Below are 24616 nucleotides of genomic sequence, written 5' to 3'. Positions count from 1 at the left end.
AACTGGATATTCCAGTGGTCAGCATATTTGTTTTATACTTATGCAGTCCCTACATTGACTCTTCATGCTGGGCAATCAATACTGCTTTATAGTTCAGCTTTTTTCCACCTCAAAAATCACCTTACACAATATAGATTGTTAGTAGTTACCTAAACATGTAAAATGAACATTAAATAATTAAATTAAATTGAATAAATCCCATACTTACTTCCAGAGGTATGATCTTGTGAGGGTCCTGTGTTGACTGTGGTTGTACTGCCGTGATACCGAGTCCAATCAAAATTATCTGTTCTATCCTGCTGCCAGCTGCAAAAGCTCAGATCAAAGTTGCAGTTGAAACCAGCTGAAATAGAAGTATATCATTAAAAGGGTAATCAAACTGCAAACAACAAATATCCTGATCTGCCATAGCATAATGCACCTGCAGATCATGGTCTATGTTGTTGGTTCTACTGATCACTCCTAACTGCAAAGACCCTGATCTGCCATCGCATTATGGGCAGCAGATCTGGGTCTGTGCAGTTTGCAGTTGGACTTGTCTTATAATTGAGTATATATGGCATGGTGCATCTTTTTAAGTACATAAAGTAAGCTGAAAGGGTGGTGGGGATGGCGGTAAGGTGGTCTTCTGTTTGGATAAAGCATTCTTAATCATTATTTGGTCAAGTGGATGCTAGCTTGTAATTATGCATGGGTTTGTTATGGGACAATAATGGTAACTAATGTAACAATATTGAAAATAATCTGAATAAATTTGCCAAAACTATAGATTTGGTGATTTCAACAGCACTGAAAATCTCTTTTTCTGAAACAAAAAGGAGTATTGTTCTATAGGAATATAACATGCGGATATCTGACAATAATAAGAAACTGCAAGCCACCATAATTCAACTATATCAAGATGCATAAGGGAAGGTAGAGTCATTTCCTTGAATCTGCTCTTGTGATGGTGTGATCCCCCCATGTCCCTCACCAGTTTCATTAGCATTATAACTCATCAGATAACTGGACCAATGCACAATGGCTCAATATGTAACATGTTGTCAACATTGGGTTTATATATGGTTCAATAAGTAACCATGTGTTATCAACATGAAGTTTACATACCACTCAGCTGATAGAGCAGCTTTTTTAAGTCATGTGACACAAGTCCAGGCAGTTGACAGGAAGTTACATCAAAATAATCTTTTCTTCAGCTAGCACAACTGGTTCAGATGATATGATCATGTAATGTAGTCAGAATCTGATTGGTCATTGGTGATCAAACAAATTTAAGTTTGCATCTGGGGTAGGCCTAGCAAAGTGAGTTGTCCAAGGGTCAGGGATAAGTCTGACTTCTTTAAGAGAGTTGGAAATGCCATAATATGACAATGGAGCTGAAACAACCACAATGTCAAGGGATGAAAGAATAAATAAATAAATAAAATGATAAACAGAAATTTTACCCATTTTACCAGATATCGTTTATATTTGTTTTGCCAATCTGAGCAAATTCAATTCCAGATATGCTGTACTTTTATGTACCTATACATTAATACATGTATCAACAATCAATACCAATTGCACTTTCAGCAAATTACATAACTATAAGTCATGAATTCTAAAAACTTTCCACAGTTTTTGCCATATTAATAAGTATCTATCTTGCTACAACACCTTCAAGCTCTCAATAATAATATAAAATTTTAATGATATTTATAGGTCACAGTGAGCTTCTTTGGTCGTAACCCACAGAAATGCCTCTATTTATTAAGTTTTGTGATTCTAACATAAACAGCTCCAAAGAAATACATTTAAAATACAATGTTTAAATGAAGCCACTTCTGCATGGCATGCAATATGGGAATTAAGACCTCATCTTAATGAAAAGCATAGTACTTACAAAGATGCACCCCCTCATCATGTTTCATGATTCTAAGTTGAATAGTGTGCATATAGCATGCACAAATCTCAGGTGATTATGAGCCAATGCAAGAACCTAACCATAGCCAGTGAAATGTAGGTCACATAAAACTTCTTTTGTTATAAATATGTGGTGCTAACAGAGATGCACATCATCATTGATCTGATGATTCTAGCTCGAACAGTGCATCAGAAATGCTCAAACACAAAATTTAACCCAAGTATATGAAGCATAAAATATGGGCCATAATGACCCACATAAAAATGAAGACGCAATACTCATCAAGATGCATCCCCTTCCCAAGTTTCATGATTCTAGAATGTATACAGCATGCAATGAACTAAATGCCAAATATGAACAAAAAAGCCAGTAAAATGTTAAATGTAGGTCACATTTACCATTTTGTTTCAAGGGTGAAGTACTAAAAGAGATGCTTATCATCTTGTTTGAAGATTCTAGATGGAACAGTGATTGAGACATAAATTGAACACAATCAACCAAAGTCCAAGAAGCATAAAATATGGGTCACAGTGATCTACTTATATGATGACGGTGTAGTACTCCTCAACCTGCATCTCCTCACCAAATTGTATGGTTAGAGGTGTAACAGTTTGCAAACAGGCTGCAAAAGTTCCTATAAGGTAGTGAGCTCAATGCAAAAACTTGACCAAAAAAATACAAATAACGTTCAAGTACAAAGTTGGAGTTGGGTGCCATGGCAGTGCAGTTGGTAGAGTGTCAGAATTTATTTTAAGGTTTTAAGGGTCATGGGTTCAACAAACACATGGGCCAGCTGAGGTTGGATGATATGCTGTGTTCTTAGGAAAGGCACTTAGTTGGAATTTCATCTGCATGATATAGCCAATAATGTGTTATATATGCCATGAAAACCTTATAAAAAATGTACAAGTCCCCACCACTGGGGTAAGTACAATGAAATCCACTCCAAACTGTTGCCTAGGATCTAGGAAGTAAGAATGGTTGATATGCTTTTATATGTGCAGCTGTTGATGCCAGGGTTGTAAAACAGAGCTCTTCTAATTCATAAGGCAAGATAAAAAGTATTAATATTTATGATGACTTCTATATCTAGTTCAGATTTGCTAACACATATATCAGTATATATACCAATGCAAATTTTATGTTTCATTAACCCCAACAATGTTTCGCCAATATAATTAAATTTGTGACTGTTTAGCTGCTGAATAGGTTATGGTTATTAAAAATGAATTTTAGTGGATAACAGGTAATTTTATGAATTTAAGAAGGGGTCCTATCATTTCCTTGCAAGAATCAATGTTCTTAAGATTTAAATTTGTAGTTTAGGAGTGTCCACAAAATCCAGAAAAATTGGTACCAAAATAGTCACTTCATTGTAGTTTTATTTTGTACCTGGAATGACGACTGGAGTAGTGGTAACAATTGGTGGTTGGGTGGTGACTCCACTGGGAACAGCATTGATTGGTAGGATACTGCTTTGTCCTGGGGTGAAAGCTATGTCATCCAGTGCAATGTCGCCCTGGTAACCATTACCTCGAACACCCTCCATCATGACCTACAAAAAATTATAATCCAAAATAATGCACGAGTGTTAAACATGGTCAGGGTTCAAAATTAACAGTTACCTGATTGCAAATGGCAAGGGAAACTAAGGCGAGGGTATATGAAATCTAAAAAAGTTTTGTCAACCAGGCAAGTGATTTTTGATCACTACTGATCAATATGGGAAGAAGATATTGCAGAAATGATAACTCCACTAGTGGGATGAAGTAAATTTGCATTTCACTCCATTTTTCCTATGTATTCTTCATGGCAATTACAATCATTCTACTGAATTCCATTATTTACTTCAAACAAGGGCCAAGTCTACATGTAATCCATGCAGCCATTTTGATTCATTCCAATGTGACAGATGCTTACACATCAGACTCATGCTTATAAATATATGCATCAAATATATTTACTACATTACTCTATTTAAACTAGTTAATTTAATTAACATCTATTATCCCAAACTAGCAGATTTGCCACACAAGTAGCCTATTTAATCTATCTCTCAAACCTCATGTATTCTTATTTACAACATTCAGACTGACTCAAACCTCATGTATTCTTATTTACAACATTAAGACTGACTCAAACCTCATGTATTCTTATTTACAACATTCAGACTGACTCAAACCTCATGTATTCTTATTTACAACATTCAGACTGACTCAAACCTCATGTATTCTTATTTACAACATTCAGACTGACTCAAACCTCAGGTATTCATATTTTACCACATTCAGTCAGACTCAAACCTCATGTTTCTTATTTACCACATTCAGACTCAAACCTCAGGTATTCATATTTACCACATTCAGACTGATGTACAACTGCTTACATGTAATGAGAATGCAGAGAAATATCATCAAAGGCAGTTTTTTAAATGGGTTTTAGGCATCAAATGAGAAAGAAATAGAGGGAGAAGGTAGAGAATTTACAAACTGAGAATACAAAAGGATCAAGTGTTAAATATAATTTCTAATTAATTATGAGTGCCTTGATTTTGATGACAATTACTAACTATTCTGTTCAGGAATCTATACTAAATGAAAGTAATACCTTTATGATTTAAGGCTTTAAATATATTTTGTTTTATTTTATTTATGTTTATTTATTTTCAAAACAATCATATATTTCTTTTAATATTTTGACCTAACATAGGCAAATAATGTATTGGTCCTGGTAAAAAGGTTCTGTAAAAACTTGACAAAGTTGGCAAGTGATCTTAAAAATTAAATTTTGAGCCTTGATTGACCATAATCTTTTCAAACATAAATAGTGAATACCTACTGATTTAACCCGATACATAACAAAGAAGTACAGCACACCTTCACTGCAAGACCCTTAATGATAACACCATTCCTGTTTTATTAAAATTATGTTATCATCTACTTCAATCTAAGGTGCTCTCATTATAAGGGGATATACTCTATAGATCCCACTGACGGCATTGTAATGAAGTGCTGAACATGGAAATTCTCCTTTGCCACCAAAGAGAGTAAACTATTCAATTCAATGTACTGTCATGCTCAAAGGGCGAAGGAACAGTATAACTCAGAAAGTAAGAAAATATAGTCAAACTCCCTAGTCTTTTTTTGGAAGACATACTGTAATCAAACTCTCTTTTGGATGTTTTCAAAGCAAATAAACTATTTGTATCTCCTATGTTTCAATTTCACTCTTAGCATGGTACTGAGAGTTTGTGAATTTCACTGGCAATCTGATGGTGGTGTTTGAACTGAATATGTTCAAATCAGAATTATGAAAACAGACATCATGTTTGGATTGGATATGAGCCCTAAATACAACAAAAATGTAGCAGAGGAAAATACTGATGTAGCATCTCTTTAGAGCAACTATAACATTTGTAATGCTTAATGTTTTTTAACATCATTCTGACTGAAAGAACTCACTGTATGATAGTCACCCAGGGGACTGGTCAAGAACATCCCCTACATATAAAGTCATGCCTGTGCTCAATAGTTACCCTGAGGACTGGTTAAGAATGTCCTATGCAGATACAGTCAAGCCTGTATATGAGAGTAACCTTGGGGACTGGCTGAGATTGTCTCCAAGAGATGAAGTCAAGCCTGTGTACAATAGTTACTCTGGGGACTGGTCAATAATGTCCCCCACAGATATAGTCAAACCTGTGCAACAGTCACCCTGGAGACTGGAAAAGAATGTCCCCTACAGATGAAGCCAAGCCTGTGTATAATATCCACCCTGGGGACTGGTCAAGAATATCTCAAACAGATGAAGTCAAGCCTGTCTACAAGAGTCACTCTGGTGGATAGTCAAGAATATCTCAACAGATGAAGTCAAGTCTGTCTACAATAGTCACTCTGGTGGATAGTCAAGAATGTCTCAAACAGATGAAGTCTGTCTACAATAGTCACTCTGGTGGATAGTCAAGAATGTCTGCTATTGACATGTAGTCTTCGTAAAAAAGGCTGCATAGCTGTGCAGACTGAGAGTGAGAGAGAGAAAAAAAAATATGAAGGATGAAAAGAGAATAAGGATTAATCTTAACCAAAAACATTTACGATACATTCACAGAGTGAAAAATATGAAGGATGAAGAGACAGTATGGATTAACCTAAACCAAAAACATTTACGATACATTCACAGAGTGAAAAATATGAAGGATGAAGGGACAGTATGGATTAACCTAAACCAAAAACATTTACGATACATTCACAGAGTGAAAAATATGAAGGATGAAGGGACAGTATGGATTAACCTAAACCAAAAACATTTACGATACATTCACAGAGTGAAAAATATGAAGGATGAAGGGACAGTATGGATTAACCTAAACCAAAAACATTTACGATACATTCACAGAGTGAAAAATATGAAGGATGAAGGGACAGTATGGATTAACCTAAACCAAAAACATTTACGATACATTCACAGAGTGAAAAATATGAAGGATGAAGGGACAGTATGGATTAACCTAAACCAAAAACATTTACGATACATTCACAGAGTGAAAAATATGAAGGATGAAGGGACAGTATGGATTAACCTAAACCAAAAACATTTACGATACATTCACAGAGTGAAAAATATGAAGGATGAAGGGACAGTATGGATTAACCTAAACCAAAAACATTTACGATACATTCACAGAGTGAAAAATATGAAGGATGAAGGGACAGTATGGATTAACCTAAACCAAAAACATTTACGATACATTCACAGAGTGAAAAATATGAAGGATGAAGGGACAGTATGGATTAACCTAAACCAAAAACATTTACGATACATTCACAGAGTGAAAAATATGAAGGATGAAGGGACAGTATGGATTAACCTAAACCAAAAACATTTACGATACATTCACAGAGTGAAAAATATGAAGGATGAAGGGACAGTATGGATTAACCTAAACCAAAAACATTTACGATACATTCACAGAGTGAAAAATATGAAGGATGAAGGGACAGTATGGATTAACCTAAACCAAAAACATTTACGATACATTCACAGAGTGAAAAATATGAAGGATGAAGGGACAGTATGGATTAACCTAAACCAAAAACATTTACGATACATTCACAGAGTGAAAAATATGAAGGATGAAGGGACAGTATGGATTAACCTAAACCAAAAACATTTACGATACATTCACAGAGTGAAAAATATGAAGGATGAAGGGACAGTATGGATTAACCTAAACCAAAAACATTTACAATACATTCACAGAGTGAAAAATATGAAGGATGAAGGGACAGTATGGATTAACCTAAACCAAAATTTTTTACCACATATTCTTAACAGTCGTGATATAAATGATGCACAGATTTATGTAAACATGTTCTTTATATACAGAAATCATACATATTTAGTATCATATGAGTGACCACAATGAACCAGTGACCACTATGCTCAGGACATTTAAACAGCAATGAATAAATGATGGAACTGAGTAATTTGATCATTATAAGCAGGATAAATTTACACAAAATTAACTACAAATATGGACTTTACTATACAAACTGGCAACCAGTTTGTTCACATTCTGACCAAAGTGACACGTTGCAATGGTAATATGGGAATGGTGTTTGCAATTTTTCACCTCGTAACTCAATTTATGATTCAGGTTTAAATGTGTATCAACATCCAGTAGGACTTAACCTGTAAAAGGTTGGCATCGCATCCATGGAAATCATTTACACTAATGTGCTTTATGCACGGAAACCAAGAGAAGATGATTTTATGAGGCAAAAAAGAGAATGGAGAACTTCAGTTTTTCAGACCAAGATTATCACTATAAAATTTCAATATTTCCAGACCTTATAAAAACCACAATTCTGTCAACTTGGGATCTGTGGAGCACTATGGAACCACAAATTATGCTCATATGTATGTTTCTTGTAAATTATTTTAAAAGACTTTAACAATATTTATTAACACAAAATACTAAAAATTCTTGATGCCCTTAAGACCATTGCTGCCACCATAAGAAAATTTCTACCGACATCTCACTATCTCCAACTGTGGGCAAGACAAAAACAAAAGCAGAGTTGCCTGGTACTTGAGTATATTCCAACCTGATATGGGTTGGGATTGCTGACTGGTACTACTGCTTGTTTCCATCCTGGACCCTGATTACCCGAGAGTTCCCACACTGTGCTGGAGTTTTGATTCTGGGGCTTAACTTTCACCCGCAGAGTGCCAACGTTATTACCATACATGTTGTAATAGAAGGAAACTGTCTGCTGTGAACTGGCAGGGAATGTAGCACTCTGCAGGACAGCTCGATCACCAGGTTTGCGAGGTGCAGATGTCTCAATGAAGAGATAAGTTCCTGAATAAAGATAAAATGTAATTTAACAGATATTAATCTTTAATTTTATACTAATCCATAAATTACCTGATTTTCCAAGGTACAAAATTTTGACAATTCAATGAAGTAAATGCTCCATATTACTTTATCACACAAGTCAATAAACATAGATATTATCATCACCAAAGAATTTCACCCACCATATCATCAACTAATGGTAAGCATGTATGAGATTCATTGATATTATTATAGCTTACTGTATTTGTATGGGAAAATATGAATGAGTTTTTCAGAATAATTCTGCATGGCCTTCAGGAGTACACTATTAGTCTGAGAAAACTAGTTCATATTTTTTCATACAAATTCAGTAACCTTTTATTATATACTTATTTTTTTATTCTACCAAAAGCTTAATTATAAAAAAAAAACTATGCAAAAAAAAAACTAAAGCGTCTACTACATGAGTGTACACGGTTTGTTTACAAAGTAGTTCCTAATACACTAAGCTAATTTTAGGCACATGTGCTGTGCATGTGCATGCAATATCAAGGTTTTCTGTATCATAAAATACTCTAAATTTTTATTACATGCATCAGAAGGTGTCAGCCTCCTACTGGCTGAGAAATAGAAATGTCTGATCCATTGTGTTGGATTAAATCTTGGTAACATACATATGATTAAAAGTTATGAGAGTTCCACTATAATGCCATCCTTGAAAAACCTTAAAAGTGTTAAAAACAAAGTTGCCTGACAGAGACTAACATTACAAGCAGGGCTATATCAGTGAATGCTTCAAACAAAATCATGTTCAGGTATCCTCAACCAACATAAGCCAGGTTTCAATGGTTTTTTTTTTTAACATATTCTGAGTACACAAGAAAAGACATGGTTCCAAAAGTACTCCTTGGCAGTTGCCATCCATTTGCAATTTGGTATTTGTTCCTGGCATCCAATTTCTCAAGAACTGAGCATATCATTTTTTTAAGGTAAAAGGAAACAGATGTACCAAGTTTCCTTTCAATCTAAGAGGTTCAGTTACTGTCCAAAAATTAAATACAAGTACAAAAACTTATTTTAGTAACAATGACCTTGAAGATCATTTGTCAACTCCCAAATTGATAGGGCTCTTTTTTAGGTACAAGGATTATAATATATGCGCCAGGTATTCATTGAAACTGACTAAAGAGAACTTAAATTCTGACCTGCAAAGGACAAATCTATTTTAAGTAATATCAACTTTGACAATAAACATACATTTTCCCAAATAAAAAGGGGACGAACGTACGACTGCATTATGTAGTGCTAAAGTTATTGTCTGCAAATCAAGCACAGTGATCAAACACATTTTTGGTGACAGCAACTTTGACCTTGCAGTTACTGATCACAAAATTGATACAATTCTTTTTCCAAGGCTAAGAAGGAAAATTGTACTAAAGTTTCACTGAATTCTGTTGTCAAGAACTGAAGTTATTATCTGCAAATTATATGCAAAGGCGAAATATGTGTTTAGCAACAGTGACCCTTTAATAATAATAATAATAATAATAAAAATAATAATAATAATAATAATAAAAATAATAATAATAATAATAATAATAATAATAATAATAATAATGACTTTATTTAAAGAGAATGACAGTCAACATAACCCAAAATCAAAAGGTTTCTTCCTTGTGAAGAGGCAAACATATCTACCAAGCCACAGTCAAATCTGTTTAATATCAGTCATATACATCATGGTTTTGATCATTTTATGACAATATAAAATCTTGGCACATGTGCATCATTTTTTTTCAACAGTAAAAGTCAAGAATGTTTAGCTTTTCACACATTTGTTGGTCCACATGAACCAAAAAAGCACTGCATAATTTGATAAGGTAAATAATTTCGTTGAAGGCTTAACTAAATTCCATGGATCATTGCCCCAACCTTTCTGAAGCTGAACCATCACATTGCTACATGATAAAAAAATATTATCTGTAATCAATACCAAAGTGCCTAAAGGTACACAGATTTTATAATGGAACAGTATTTTTTTCTAGGAAGAATCTATCTTACAGACATGGGTGTGTTCACATTATAATAAACTATTTCTTATTTATGAATATTTCCATTAATTATGTTCCTAAAAGGGTAATTCTTCAAATGGAAGATCAAACAGTTATTGAACTGTGTCAAGTTAATATCAACTAATCTTCCATCCCTGTAAATGATGATAGGGTTAGTCCATGTCCTGTCACATTATGGATGCACCCCACCAAGCACTGCTTTCAACTTTGATTTGAAAAGAATATCACATGACTATCACTGACATTCTACAACAGAGTTTGATGTATGGTGGTGGGGCATCCTATGCTTTGAATATTCATTGGCAAGCAGTGAAGAAAAGAAAATGTATTACTATGAACCATAAGAATATAAAATAAGGCATTGTGACAAGATTTTACCTGGTAAGGAAACATAAGCAATGCAAAGGAACCCAGATCTGTAATTAAAATTCCATTACATACATTATGTGCTCTCTCCTGCTATAATTGCATGAATGTAGTTTGATAAATGAACTATTCAAACATGAAATACATGGGATGCCCCATCATCATACATCAACCCTGACATATAAGCAAAACCTAATCAAGGTGTGATAGACAGAATGATGAAGAGACAGACATACAGACAAACAGAGGGAAGGATGGACAAGAGTAAAATTGTATGTCCGAACTAATATGATGTTGGACTGCTATAAAATGTCACTCTAATAGCAATTTTTGCATACTGAACCTTTGACCACCTCCCAGAGATGGAGTTGGAGGCCCAATACTGGACCTCTGACCACCTCCCAGAGATGGAGTTGGAGGCCCAATACTGGACCTCTGACCACCTCCCAGAAATAAAGGCCCAAAAGATAAACCTTTCTCAGATGGTTATCACACTGGGAATCTATTTATCAAGACAGATAAATGGACACATACAGGGCATCACAATGTCCCCAATGAAATTGTAGGGATGCATGCAAATTAACCAATTAGCTGCCAAGATAACCAGGATTAGCTTAAGCTTGATACAGTGACTATAGGTTGGTAAAGACTGTAACAAAAACCCTCATTTTTAGCCCTGTTTCCATGAATCCACAGTTATAGGTTGACTTACCATTGTTGTTTCCTTGTGTATGGTCACTGGAGGGTCCAGTTCCTGTGGTAGTAGTGGAGCCTTTTCCTGTCTGCCAGTCAAAGTCATCGTCTGGAACATTACTCCATGAGCAAAGATCCTGCTCAAAGTTACATCCACCTTCAAGTAATGCATTTAAATTTTTTTATATGAAAACCAAACATAACAAATTCAAGATTTTCAGACAATGATATATCTATCAAAATCTCTCCAAGGTTTGCAATAAAATGGACTGGACAAGTAAATACAAACAAAGTTTCAATGAAATCTCTCCAAGGCTTGCAATAAAATGGACTGGACAAGTAAAAACAAAGTTTCATTGAAATCTCTTCAAGGCTTGCAATAAAATGGACTGGACAAGTAAATACAAAGTTTCATTGAAATCTCTTTAAGGCTTGCAATAAATTGGACTGGACAAGTAAATACAAAGTTTCATTGAAATCTCTCCAAAGTTTACAATAAAATGGACTGGACAAGTAAATACAAACAAAGTTTCATTGAAATCTCTCCAATACAAACAAAGCTTCATTAAAATCTCTCCATGGCTTGCAATAAAATGGACTGGACAAGTAAATACAAACAAAGTTTCATTGAAATCTCTCCAATACAAACAAAATTTCATTGAAATCTCTCCATGGCTTGCAATAAAATGGACTGGACAAGTAAATACAAAGTTTCATTGAAATCTCTCCAAGGCTTGCAGTAAAATGGACTGGACAAGGAAATACAAAGTTTCATTGAAATCTCTCCAAGGCTTGCAATAAAATGGACTGGACAAGTAAAACAAACAAAGTTTCATTAAAATCTCTTCAAGGCTTGCAATAAAATGAACTGGACAAGTAAATACAAAGTTTCATTGAAATCTCTCCAAGGCTTGCAGTAAAATGGACTGGACAAGGAAATACAAAGTTTCATTGAAATCTCTCCAAGGCTTGCAATAAAATGGACTGGACAAGTAAAACAAACAAAGTTTCATTAAAATCTCTTCAAGGCTTGCAATAAAATGGACTGGACAAGTAAATACAAAGTTTCATTGAAATCTCTCCAAGGCTTGCAGTAAAATGGACTGGACAAGGAAATACAAAGTTTCATTGAAATCTCTCCAAGGCTTGCAATAAAATGGACTGGACAAGGAAATACAAAGTTTCATTAAAATCTCTCCAAGGCTTACAATCAAATGGACTGGAAAAGTACATATACAGACATACAATGCCATAACACAATAAGTAAATCTACAGACAGACATACAATGCCATAACACAGTAAGTAAATCTACAGACAGACATACAATGCCATAACACAATAGGTAAATCTACAGACATACAGACATACAATGCCATAACACAGTAAGTAAATCTACAGTCATACATTGCCATAACATAATCAGCTCACTTAAGACATATGCATAAATATGTTGAATTTTTGTTTTGTTTGTATACCTTCAAAGTTACCATAATTCTCCTGTGATAATCAATATTTTTATGATAAGTCCATTCTCCAGTTGTAAAATGTTTTAAGGAAGCTATAAACTAAGAAAAGCCTAGGAACAAACTTTACAGATAATGTTCACGGCTGATGAAATACTGTAAAGAACAACTTGAGATGTATTGTGTTTTTTTATACTGTGCACATGCTTACCTGAGGTACCACCACATCCTCCCTGTTTTATGGTGATGTCATCAATGGCAATGTCTCCCAGATAGGAGCTGCCACGGATCCCTTCGAACACCACCTGGTATGGGCTAACACTGGCAGAAATAGTGACCTCACCTCGTATCCACCTGTTACCTTGGTTACCTGAAACATGGTGAAGAATAAGTTAACCATGTGATGATCCTGTCTCTCAAAATCCTGTTAACCCACTTATGCATGCATGCACATGTGTGCATGTGTTTTTGTTTATGCTTATTTGGTAACCTTTATCTCCTGAAAGATTTTTTTTTGTTCAATTTTTCATCTTTAATCAGCACCATATACCTGGTATTCTGCGGGTGTGCCATTCAGCCTTATACGAACATACGTATTCCATTTACTGTGCACCCTCTTAGATCTGTGGGTATAAAGTTTTGCAGTTTTGCTAAATATTAAATTTCTTGCTTGTACATACATTCGTGTACTAGGAAAAGATCTTTTTTAACATAATATTATGTTTTAAGTTCATGGACTGAGGAAAGGGACTTTTTTCACAGAAGAATCATTGTCCATTAGGTCTTAAAATCATGGAATGCCTAAAGGGTCTACTATTGCCACAGAATAATCATTGTTCATTAACTCATTCAGCCCCAGACCCGTTATCAGTATCACTGCTGCTCTAAGCTGTGTCTAGCTGCGTGTGCCCCAGAGCTTTTACCTGTTTGAAAAATTTTGTAAACATCATACACATGCATTCACTCTTACCTTAATTTCTCTGCTTATATCCAATTAAAATCCAAGAAAGTTTCACCATTTATTGCAAATGAATTTGTCTACACAGTGATGTATTATTTTTCCCTATTTGTCCAAGTCTTTCATGACTTATTTATACAGAATTTACAAAATTATGTGCAACGTTTATCCGCAAGAACTCGATCATCATCGCTGTCAGCATCCTCATCTTCGGACGATTCAATCTCAGAAACTTCTATGTCCGAATTGAAATCTCACAAAATATCCAACTGCCGAACATATCTTTCATCAGCTTGCTCAGTATTTTCAAAATCAAACCCGAGAAACTCCTCATTTTTGCTCTCATCAAAAATCACTCTTACGTCCGCCATCATTTACGATTTTTCATGACCACAACACGTGTAGTTAAACCGCTTTCAAAACAGGAGCCCTTAGCTTCTGAACAATTCAAATTTCTGCAAATGAAAGTAAAATCATTTCTGATTGGTTTAATAGTTGTTAGTTCTTGGAATAAACCCATTTCTAACCAATCAGAGACGTTGAATCTAACACACATTCATCACGCTTGGAGACAGGATCGGCCATTGAATGCAGTAAAAAAATCACGACTACAGGCGGGATCGGCCATTGAATGCAGAAACCGGATCACGCCTACAGACGGGATCGGGGCTTAAAGGGTTAAGTCATAAAATCATGGATTGGGGAAAGGGGCTACTTCTTCCACACAATAATTGTTGTTCATGAGGTCTCATTAGGTCTTAAAATCATGGATTAGGGAAGGGGCTACTTCTTCCACACAATAATTTTTGTTCATTAGGTCTCATTAGGTCTTAAAATCATGGATTAGGGAAGGGGCTACTTCTTCCACAAATTAATTGTTGTCCATGAGGTTTCATTAGGTCTTAAAATCATGGATTAGAAAAGGGCTACTTCTTCCACACAATAATTGTTGTTCATGAGGTCTCATTAGGTCTTAAAATTATGGATTAGAGAAGGGGCTACTTCTTCCACACAATAATTGTTGTTCACTAGGTCTCATTAGGTCTTAAAATCATGGATTAGAAAAGGGCTACTTCTTCCACACAATAATTGTTGTTCATGAGGTCACATTAGGTCTTAAAATTATGGATTAGAGAAGGGGCTACTTCTTCCACAGAATAATCTTTGTTGATTAGGTCTTAAAATCATAAATTGGTCTCATACTTTCAGATCTATTTTCTTAAAATAACCCCCAACCACAAATCACACTTCCAGGCTGTTTCAAAATCCAAAATCAATGGGCACATGTACACTTCAACCCCAGCTTCTGAGCCGCAGTCCTGCATAACAATTTAAACACCTGACATTCCTAAATGTTTGATATGAAATTATTGATGCAAAAGTGTTCCCACCCTCAAGCTACTCTCAGTGATCAATGTAAATTCTTAAACTGCTGTGAACATTTACGGTGCATTCCCAATCATATCCCAAAATTTAACATCTCTAACTTGACTGGTGTATGAGGACTTGTACAGCATTAAAACACCCAAGTTTTCTGCTAATTTCATATTTTTATATTTTTTACAGAATTATATCATGTACATGAGGAAGATGACAATCATAAGGTAACTGAATCATAAAGGTTACAATCGCCTTGTAACCTAAAATTCTAAAAATACATTGTGCACATTTTGAGATCATCCCTAAACATACATTATGGTGAAAAGTCTCTATCTGGAATTGTGTTGGAGTTGTTGTGCAACAATAAGCATAAATGCATGCATGTCCCAATGGGTAAGATCACATAATTCCTGCCTTTTCATCTGTTCATGTCCCATTGGATGTGATCATGTAATTCCTGCCTTTGCCTGTCCCAATGGGTAAGATCAAATAATTCCTGCCTTTTCATCAGTTCATGTCCCAATGGGTAGGATCATATAATTCCTGCCTTGTCATCTGTTCATGTCCCAATGGGTAGGATCATATAATTCCTGCCTTTTCATCTGTTCATGTCCCAATGGGTAGGATCATATAATTCCTGCCTTTTCATCTGTTCATGTCCCAATGGGTAGGATCATATAATTCCTGCCTTTTCATCTCTCAATTGGTAGGATCATATCATTCCTGCCTTTTCCTTCCCAATGGGTTGGATCATATAATTGATACCTTTTCCTGTCCCAATGGAGGGGATCATATAATTCCTGCCTCTCCTGTCCCAATGGGTAGGATCATATAATTCCTGCCTCTTCTGTCCCAATGGGTAGGATCATATAATTCCTGCCTCTTCTTTAAAAGCACATGGAAAATAAACAATTTCTTTGCACATAAAAATTGGATAACCTAGGTATGATTAAAAAATGTGTCCAGTCCCTCAAAATGAAATTAATGGTGGATTATATTGTGCATATATTGAATAATAAATTACATCTTTTGGTCAATTACATTCATATTTTTAGCAGTCTTTAATTTTGCACAAATATTTCTGCCAATATAGCCAAGGTAACACCACTGCAAAAGTTTGCACATTGCTGTTCATTACCAAACTTTAGTCTCTAAATTGTTTGTACAGATTGTATAGAAAAGAGTACATCAACATGCCACATGATTTCTATAAGCTACCTTGTTTTGTGAAGACTGGGTTTCCACGGTTGCCACTTGTACTGAGATACACATTTAATGTCCCTGTTGATGCACCATACATATTGTACCAGAACTGTAAACACTGGTCAGCAGGAGTGGCATAAGAAGGGGAGGAAATTCTAGCTGTGTCCCCTGGCATACGAGGAGCAGATGTCTCTATATACATGTAGTGACCTAAAATTTGAAATGTTGGTTTCAGAAAATGGATTTTTTCTTCTTTTTGCCTCTAAATAACCTTACAGCTTAAGACATGTTAAAGGAAAAGGTTATCTTCCATTAATTGCATTTATATTTATTTCAACTCCAATCAACACTATTTTGATCAAGAATTTAATGTCTATGTATTATTAATTATACTTTCTCATATTTATGTTGTCTCCAAATTACAGGGTACGTAACTGAACATGGGTTCCACAGAACATGGTATCTCAGATGTGACAAGTATTATGACTATGCAGCTTTCTGCTTGATCACATGAAATCAAAGCATATCAAGGAACACAATTTACTGAAACAGTATATAAAGTTTTATCTGAATACAGCAAATAATATAGAAGATATATGACCTTCAAAAATGTAAGACAGATCTCAAAATTGATGTTATCAGCAATGGAAAAGTGATAGCTAAAAATAAGCATTACTATTACCAGAAGAGGCAAATATCAGTGTGGAAAAAAATATTAGAAATGAAGCTACATTTTACCTCTCGGTGTGGAATAAGTGTGATCATTGTTGGGCCCAGTACCCTGAGTTAAGGTTTGACCAGACCCTCTAGTCCAATCAAAATTGGGTGTATCCATTGTGTCCTGAATGTATCCACAAATATTAGGGTCTTCAAAATTGCAGCTAGTATCTGCAACTGAAATTGAACATGTGGAACATTTTGTAATTTTTAATTTTTATTAAACCACAAAACATGTCTACATAACAAAAGCACTAGAATACATGCCCATGCTCTTTTGGATAATTTCACAAATTTGTAAAAATTAAGTTGGTTTGGTTGATTGGATTTTAATGGCACTTTTAACATAATACTGGCTACATCATACAGATAATAATGAAACATGTCTGTTAACAATCAAGAGACAAAAACAGATGTCCTTATAAGCTGATAAATATTTAGTGAAATTAAGGAAAGGGTTAATACATTTTGTCAATAATGAGCAGATATCCTATACACAGAAATTTCCACTAATTTTAGACTGATTTTCCTGTGTAAGTATTTGAAACCAGGTTGTTGGTGGGCAGCAGCTCAAAAACATAAAAGCTATTGTGAACTGTTGTTGTTGGTGTGGGGTTTAACGCCATTTTTCAGCACACAATAGGCTATACATGGCGGCCAGTATTAATGGTGGAGGAAGAACCCGGGAAAGCCCCAGAAAGAACCACCGACCCACGAGAAGCTACTGGCAAGCTTTCTCACATACCGACATTGGCCAAATCTGAGACTTGAACCCACACAGACAGAGGTGAGATGGCAGTGATCTGTAAAGAAGAGTGCTTTAGATCACTCGGCCACTCGGAGCCCTGCTATTGTGAACTAAGAAATCTTCTGAAATGCTGAATAAACCAAGAAAAATATAGGTCACACTGAGCTTTTGTGCATGACACTTTAGAAAATGCATAAGAACCCTGAAAAGTAGGACTCAGCAACCCAGTTTTGTTGTACAAAATAACTCCACACTGGCAGATGAATATTTTGAATCCTACATACTGCATGTTTCTCAAAGCAAAGATATTGTAATAAATCATTACCTTGTGGACATCGTCCAGAAACAATATTCACATCATCAATGGCTATGTCACCCATGTATCCATTGCCTACTATTCCTTCAATGATAATCTAAAATTAGATAATAATAATAATAGTAATAATAATAATAATATTAATAATAATAATAATACTAATAATAATGTAATAAATTTCTACTGATGCTTAAGTCAGAATTGATCAACGAAAAGCCTTTAATACTTCCACTTACTGATGTTTTTGCCAATGCTTCATACAAAATTCATTCATTTGTTACTGACATCACGGATTGTAATTTTTCTGAAAATTCTGCTTTTTTAAGTTTTTTAAATTTTCTGAAAATACCTCTGAAGAAATAGGGGCTTTTATTACTTCATGTTGAAATTTTTTTTCTTCTTCAGCTTGTTCAAGTCATGGTTTGAGTAACAATGATACCTTCAAACTGATAGCTCATTAATAAAGTTAATTTGCAATAATTACCACCATATATACTCACTCATAAATAGAGTCTAACTGTAAATAAATATAGATACTGCTCTGCTATTGCATAATGCACCTGCAGATCAGGGTCTCTATTGTTTGTTCAACAGATTATTCCTAACTGGACTAACCCAGATCTGCAGCACATTATGCAACAGCAAATCTGGGTCTTTGCAGTTTGCAGTTGGGGTTGACCTATAAGCAAGTATAAGATGGTCCCTGTAAAGGACTGTGAAGAAATAAAGTTATGAATTTTTTTGCATCAAGTTCATCTGCTTTGGAAAATTTAATACATACTAATAATTTAAAACATACTAAATTTTAAAATCAAAAAGTAAAGTTTCCATCATAAATTACATTTCATGACATAAGCTTTTACACATGCATATCTCAAAGTGCACATTGTAAGGGATTTTCTAAAATAAAAAATTCAAACAGTACATAATGGAAATTGCATTTCAAAAAGAGTTTGAACATAAAACATTTTGATTTCAATTTAATTTCAAAATATACAGAATGAGTTACTTAAACAATGTTCAAATTTATCAAATGTTATTTTTTGTACATTTGCCTTGTGTGACACTGCATCATGACAGCATCCAATGTAATTACATTGTGCAATGTTATTACAATCACATCATGACCAGTAAATACATCCACTGTGATATCAGAATCACATGAGAGCATATAAGATAATTATCTCACACTATGATGTCACATCATGACAGCATAAAAGGTAATTACATCCCATTTTGATGTAAAAAGTCACATTATGAAAGCATACAAAGTAATATCACACAGTATGGTTGCAATCACATCATGAAAATATACAATGTAATTACATCATTTTGTGATATCAGTCACGTTTTTACAGCATGCAAAGTAATTACATCACACTGTGATGTTGAAATCACATAACAGGACACAATATAATTACATCATTGCAATATCACAATCACATCATGATCAGTAATTACATCTGTGATATAGCAATCATATCATGAGAACATACATGATAATTATATCACAATGTGACCTAAATCACATGATGAGAACATCCAAGGTAATTAGATCTCATTGTGATGTCACAATCACATCATGACAACATATAATATAATAACATCACAATGTGATCACATAATCATATCATGACAGCAAATAATGTAATTTCATCGCATTGTTATGTCAAATAACATACTGACAGCATACAAGATAATTATATCGCAAGGTGATGTTGCAATCACATGACAGTATATAAGGCAATTACATCACATTGGAAAGTCACAATCTCATCATTACAGCATACAAGATAATTACATCACACTGTGATATGACAAAACATTACATGACACCATGGGAACCTTCCATCAGAATTTTCTACTTAAACCAATGCAAAATTTAAAACACTCAAAGAAATATAGGTTTTACTAAGTGATAAGGAGAATCTTAAATTTGTTAAATTTATGTGAAAACTTTAAATTTCCACTTTCTATACCTCCCAAAATAAGAAATTATTCAGCACATTTCATTACAGAGAATATGAAATATTTGACCTGAATGGTTCATACTGAAAGCAGAGTCACAGCCTAGACAGGGAAGATGGATTATGACATTTAATGACTGGAGAGACAAAAAAGAGGGAAACCTATATAATGCCCTTTTCACAAAGCTGAGGTAGATGAACAAAACTGAATTGATAGATTCTTTAATGGCATGAACTCCATAAATACACACATACCTGGAATGGAACTGCAGGATTGATATCAATGAATCCCTGAATCCATTTTTGTCCCTGTGTGCCATGCTTAGTGAAAATGGGTGAGCCAAGATCAGGTCGAACTTTGAGGTACACATTTAGATCGCCTATGTTCCCTCCATACATGTTGTACCAGAATGAAAAGCAGAGTAAGCCAGGCTGTTGCAGTGGGCTAATGAGACGTGCCTTTTCTCCAGCATGACGTGGGAAGGATGTTTCAATGTAGTAATAGTAGCCACCTATAAAAATTATTTTATGAGGAAAGCAAGTATTTTGCAGTGGTACATTTTTCAACTTCAAAGTGATGGCATTACAATAAAAATTTCTACTAACAAAATTATGAACTCACATTGATAAAGATAAATGACTATATTGATTGTAGCTGAAGCAAATGCTGACAACAGTGTTAAAACTCAGATCTAACTAATGAAGATTTGGAGATGCTACTACATGGATTTCTTTGAAACATTCAGATTTATGTGAAGCATTCAATTACATCGTACTGTATCAGTCAGGCTGTCAATTACATCATACTGTATCACTGTATCAGTCAGACTGTCAATTACATCATGCTGTATCAGTCAGGCTGTCAATTACATCATGCTGTATCAGTCAGACTGTCAATTACATCATGCTGTATCAGTCAGACTGTCAATTACATCATGCTGTATCAGTCAGACTGTCAATTACATCATGCTGTATCAGTCAGGCTGTCAATTACATCATACTGTATCACTGTATTAGTCAGACTGTCAATTACATCATGCTGTATCAGTCAGGCTGTCAATTACATCATGCTGTATCAGTCAGACTGTCAATTACATCATGCTGTATCAGTCAGGCTGTCAATTACATGATACTATATCAGTCTGACTGTCAATTACATCATACTGTATCAGTCAGGCTGTCAATCTGCTGCAACCATGTCAAAACCTAATAGGATAGTGAGGTAACTCATTGTTATGCCATGCTTTCCTCAATTCTGGATCATCTTGAACTCTATCTTTAACCCACTCATTATTCTAGCCCAAATCTTTACCTGAAAAGTTGTTTATTGTGACTTAGTTTTGCAAGCACTGAGTAGCACTTCTCAAGATAAAGGCACTCATCAAGTTTCACCACTGTACATCAACAGTTTCAAAGAAATGGAGACAAATGCAAATTTTAAAAAATGTTTATACCCACACCAGCAATATGCTCAGATAAAAATACTACAAATGACATGATAACCCATCTGGTGACATTTCCCTTGACCCTTGATTTGACCTTTAAGCTGACTGTCAGCGGTGTGATACACTATCCACTTATTATATGTATCCATGCCAAGTTTCACAATATCTACTTAAATTCAAAACTTATGGACCAGGCACAGAAAAGAGTACACAAAGAAACAGGTCACAGTATTACATTTTTCTTTACTGTAACCTTGACCTTAAGGTGGGGAGTCAGACCCAGGAAAAAACTGTAATGTCTATTCATTATGTATATCTGGTCAAAGCTTAATGAAAATATCTTCTGAGATTCAAAGTAACAGCCCAACGAGGAAATAGGTCACAGAATTACATTTTCCAGGACCTTGACAATTAAGTAGGGGTGTAAGTGTGGTATGCCACAGACCAGTCTTGATTTACATCAAAGCAATGTCTCATTAAAATATCTTCAGTTTTTTATAAACTGAATCCATTACAAGGAAGCCTGACAATGAATTAAATTTTCCCCAGCTGTGACCCTGACCTTGGGGTAGGTGACATGACTACATTACATGACACATGTTGTAGTGATGATGTCTATCCAAACAAAGTTTAATGACATTATCTTGTTACAGCCCTGATAGAGGAACCAGTCATAAAATTACATTTTCCCTTGCCATAACCCTGACCTCTAAGCTAGTGACCCAGTTATGGTACATGGTACACCATCTATTTATGATATATACATATATATATACATACACACAAACACACACACACACACACACACACACACACATATATATATATATATATATATATATATATATATATATATATATATATATATCTGAAAATTATCTCATCTAGATCTCATCAAGGCATGCAAAGTTATTGGCCAGACAAACATTAATGGATGGACAGACAGTGCTATACAATAATATGCAATAGCCACCCTGACCATCCCAGTTCAGCTGCCTTGGTATATTCTTGTGAAAAGTATTGAGCTTCTATTTTTTCAGCAAAGTCAAAATAAAGTGCAGTTTAAAACCAAAATAATATGCCCGACTTAGCTCCAGAATAAAAATATACTGATGTCTAACTAACTGCTTATGCAAGCAATATAACTAAGGAATGACTTACTTCCTCCATGGTCTGTATTTGGTCCTGTAAGTACAGTACTAGTGGCTCCTCTGAGTCTAGTCCAGTCAAAGTTATCTGTTTGATCCTGTGTCCATCCACATGGTGAGCTGTCAAAGTTACAGAACAGCTGTCCCGTGACTGAAATAGAAAGTACCACAGTAAATGCTGACATGTCCATCAGCTAATGCATGTGTGTGTCTGTCTGTCTGGGTGTGTGTGTCTCTGTGTGTGTGTGCATGCTTGCATGTATGCATGCACATATGTACTTAATAACTGAATGGAGATAATGACTATAAATTAAGGGGCCTGTTTAGTCCACTTGCAATGTAACTGATAGCATCTATGTGGTTCCTGGTTTAATTGGCAATCCGACATATCTAAGGGTTTATGATTACCTCAACCTCAAAAATAACATCATGCCCTAATGGGTGTGTGTCTAAATCAGGAGTTGGCAATCTATTTTACATAGCATGCCACTTTTTTCCAGACTAATTACAAAAGGAATGAGTGTATGCCACCATAAGAGAGTAACACTGTTAAAATCAAGATTTTGGCTGCCCTTCATGTGCCACACAAAATCTCTTGACTTGCCATCTCGTGGCAAGTGTGCCATAGGTTGCTGACTCCTGGTATAAATAGTTAGAACTTGTTGTGCAACCAATGTTAAAACTTAAATTGCAAAAAAAAATTGATCAACAGTTATAGGTCACTACATTTGTGTTGTGAAACTATAAACAAGTATCTGTGCAATATCACATGACGTAAGGTGCGCAGTTTCACTCAGAAAAAGTTTTCATTATCCCTTTAAATTAATTTCATTTCTGTTAATTCCATTCACACAACCAAATGCAAATAATGCAACCAAGTATTCAAATGTGTTTTACTGCAAACATGGTTGTTAGTTGTGCAGTATGGAGAAATATTGCACACTTCAGACAATATTCAATTATTGGCACAAAAAGTTGTATCTAATAAAACCTCAAAGATAATTTAGCATGTATTCCTAGGATGTCCATCTTGCTATATATTTTACTCTGTATTTCAAGGCATTTGTTCTACTTACTCGGTGCGGTGGTTGTTGTTGTTGTCACATTAATTGCTGTCAAATTTCCAATAAATGCAGCAGCTGGCTGGACTGTAAAAGAAAATAGTATCACAGTCACCTCCTATATGATAATGATATCACATATAATCATGGTTATTATTATTATTATTATTATTATTATTATTATTATTATTATTATTATATAAGTAGTATTAATTTAATTGGCCTATCCCTTAAATGGCCAAATTTCCAAATTAGGGAAAACAACAATTACTAATTAGCACAGAAAATGAATTACTTAACTGGCTGACAACAGATAGGGAAATGTCTTAACTCCTTTGAAGACTACTGGAAGGGGAAAATGTGCATAGGTAAAGTTCACAAAGTGGAACAATCCAATTCCATTTAAGCTATAGGTTAATCAAAAATATGTTAGATGCATGTTGAGGAACAAAAGTTATTACATATCATTGCCTTGAATGAGAATGTTTAAGCCATCTGTATTAAAAATTATTTACAAGTTTGTGAACAGTGGCACTGAGATCACTTGAATGACAATAATAAACACATTCTTGTGTTTGCGCAGCTCATTTGTGTTGATAAAGCTGTTCAGAAGCATTTATTACTGTTGTATTACCTGCAAAGTCCCAATTAAACTTGAAAGTATTATGTCCCCCTTCTTCCAATGAAATGGTCAGTTTCAAATGTGATTTATATTAATTTTTCTATGGAGACAAGTATCTTTTGTGGTCAGACCAGATCAGATCCAACTCTGACATATGGTACTTATATGAAACTGTTATTAATTTATCATTTTATGAACACTGTATGAAAGATA

At 34.7% G+C, this 24616-nt stretch overlaps 1 protein-coding gene across 1 annotated transcript in view; it reads right to left on the bottom strand.

Moving 5' to 3' along the window:
- LOC149785045 (MAM and LDL-receptor class A domain-containing protein 2-like) overlaps positions 1–24616 on the bottom strand; it is a 349170-nt gene that overhangs the window by 209081 nt on the left and 115473 nt on the right. The window contains exons 49-59 of the mRNA XM_089931272.1: positions 23797–23868; positions 22734–22871; positions 20383–20639; positions 18170–18257; positions 17118–17273; positions 16395–16589; positions 13050–13208; positions 11394–11531; positions 8011–8267; positions 3296–3458; positions 209–343 (exon numbers count right to left, since the gene is read on the bottom strand). Of these exons, the coding sequence (XP_089787398.1) occupies positions 209–343; positions 3296–3458; positions 8011–8267; positions 11394–11531; positions 13050–13208; positions 16395–16589; positions 17118–17273; positions 18170–18257; positions 20383–20639; positions 22734–22871; positions 23797–23868 (1758 nt within the window). The remainder of the gene's footprint in view (positions 1–208; positions 344–3295; positions 3459–8010; positions 8268–11393; positions 11532–13049; positions 13209–16394; positions 16590–17117; positions 17274–18169; positions 18258–20382; positions 20640–22733; positions 22872–23796; positions 23869–24616) is intronic.

This window comes from Sinohyriopsis cumingii, chromosome 13 (genome assembly GCF_028554795.1).
Source record: "Sinohyriopsis cumingii isolate HCF-2022 chromosome 13, ASM2855479v2, whole genome shotgun sequence".
NCBI classification, from domain to species: Eukaryota; Metazoa; Mollusca; class Bivalvia; order Unionida; family Unionidae; genus Sinohyriopsis; species Sinohyriopsis cumingii.
The sequence above is the reverse complement of the archived record's forward strand: the minus strand, read 5'-3'. Positions and strand labels throughout refer to the sequence as shown.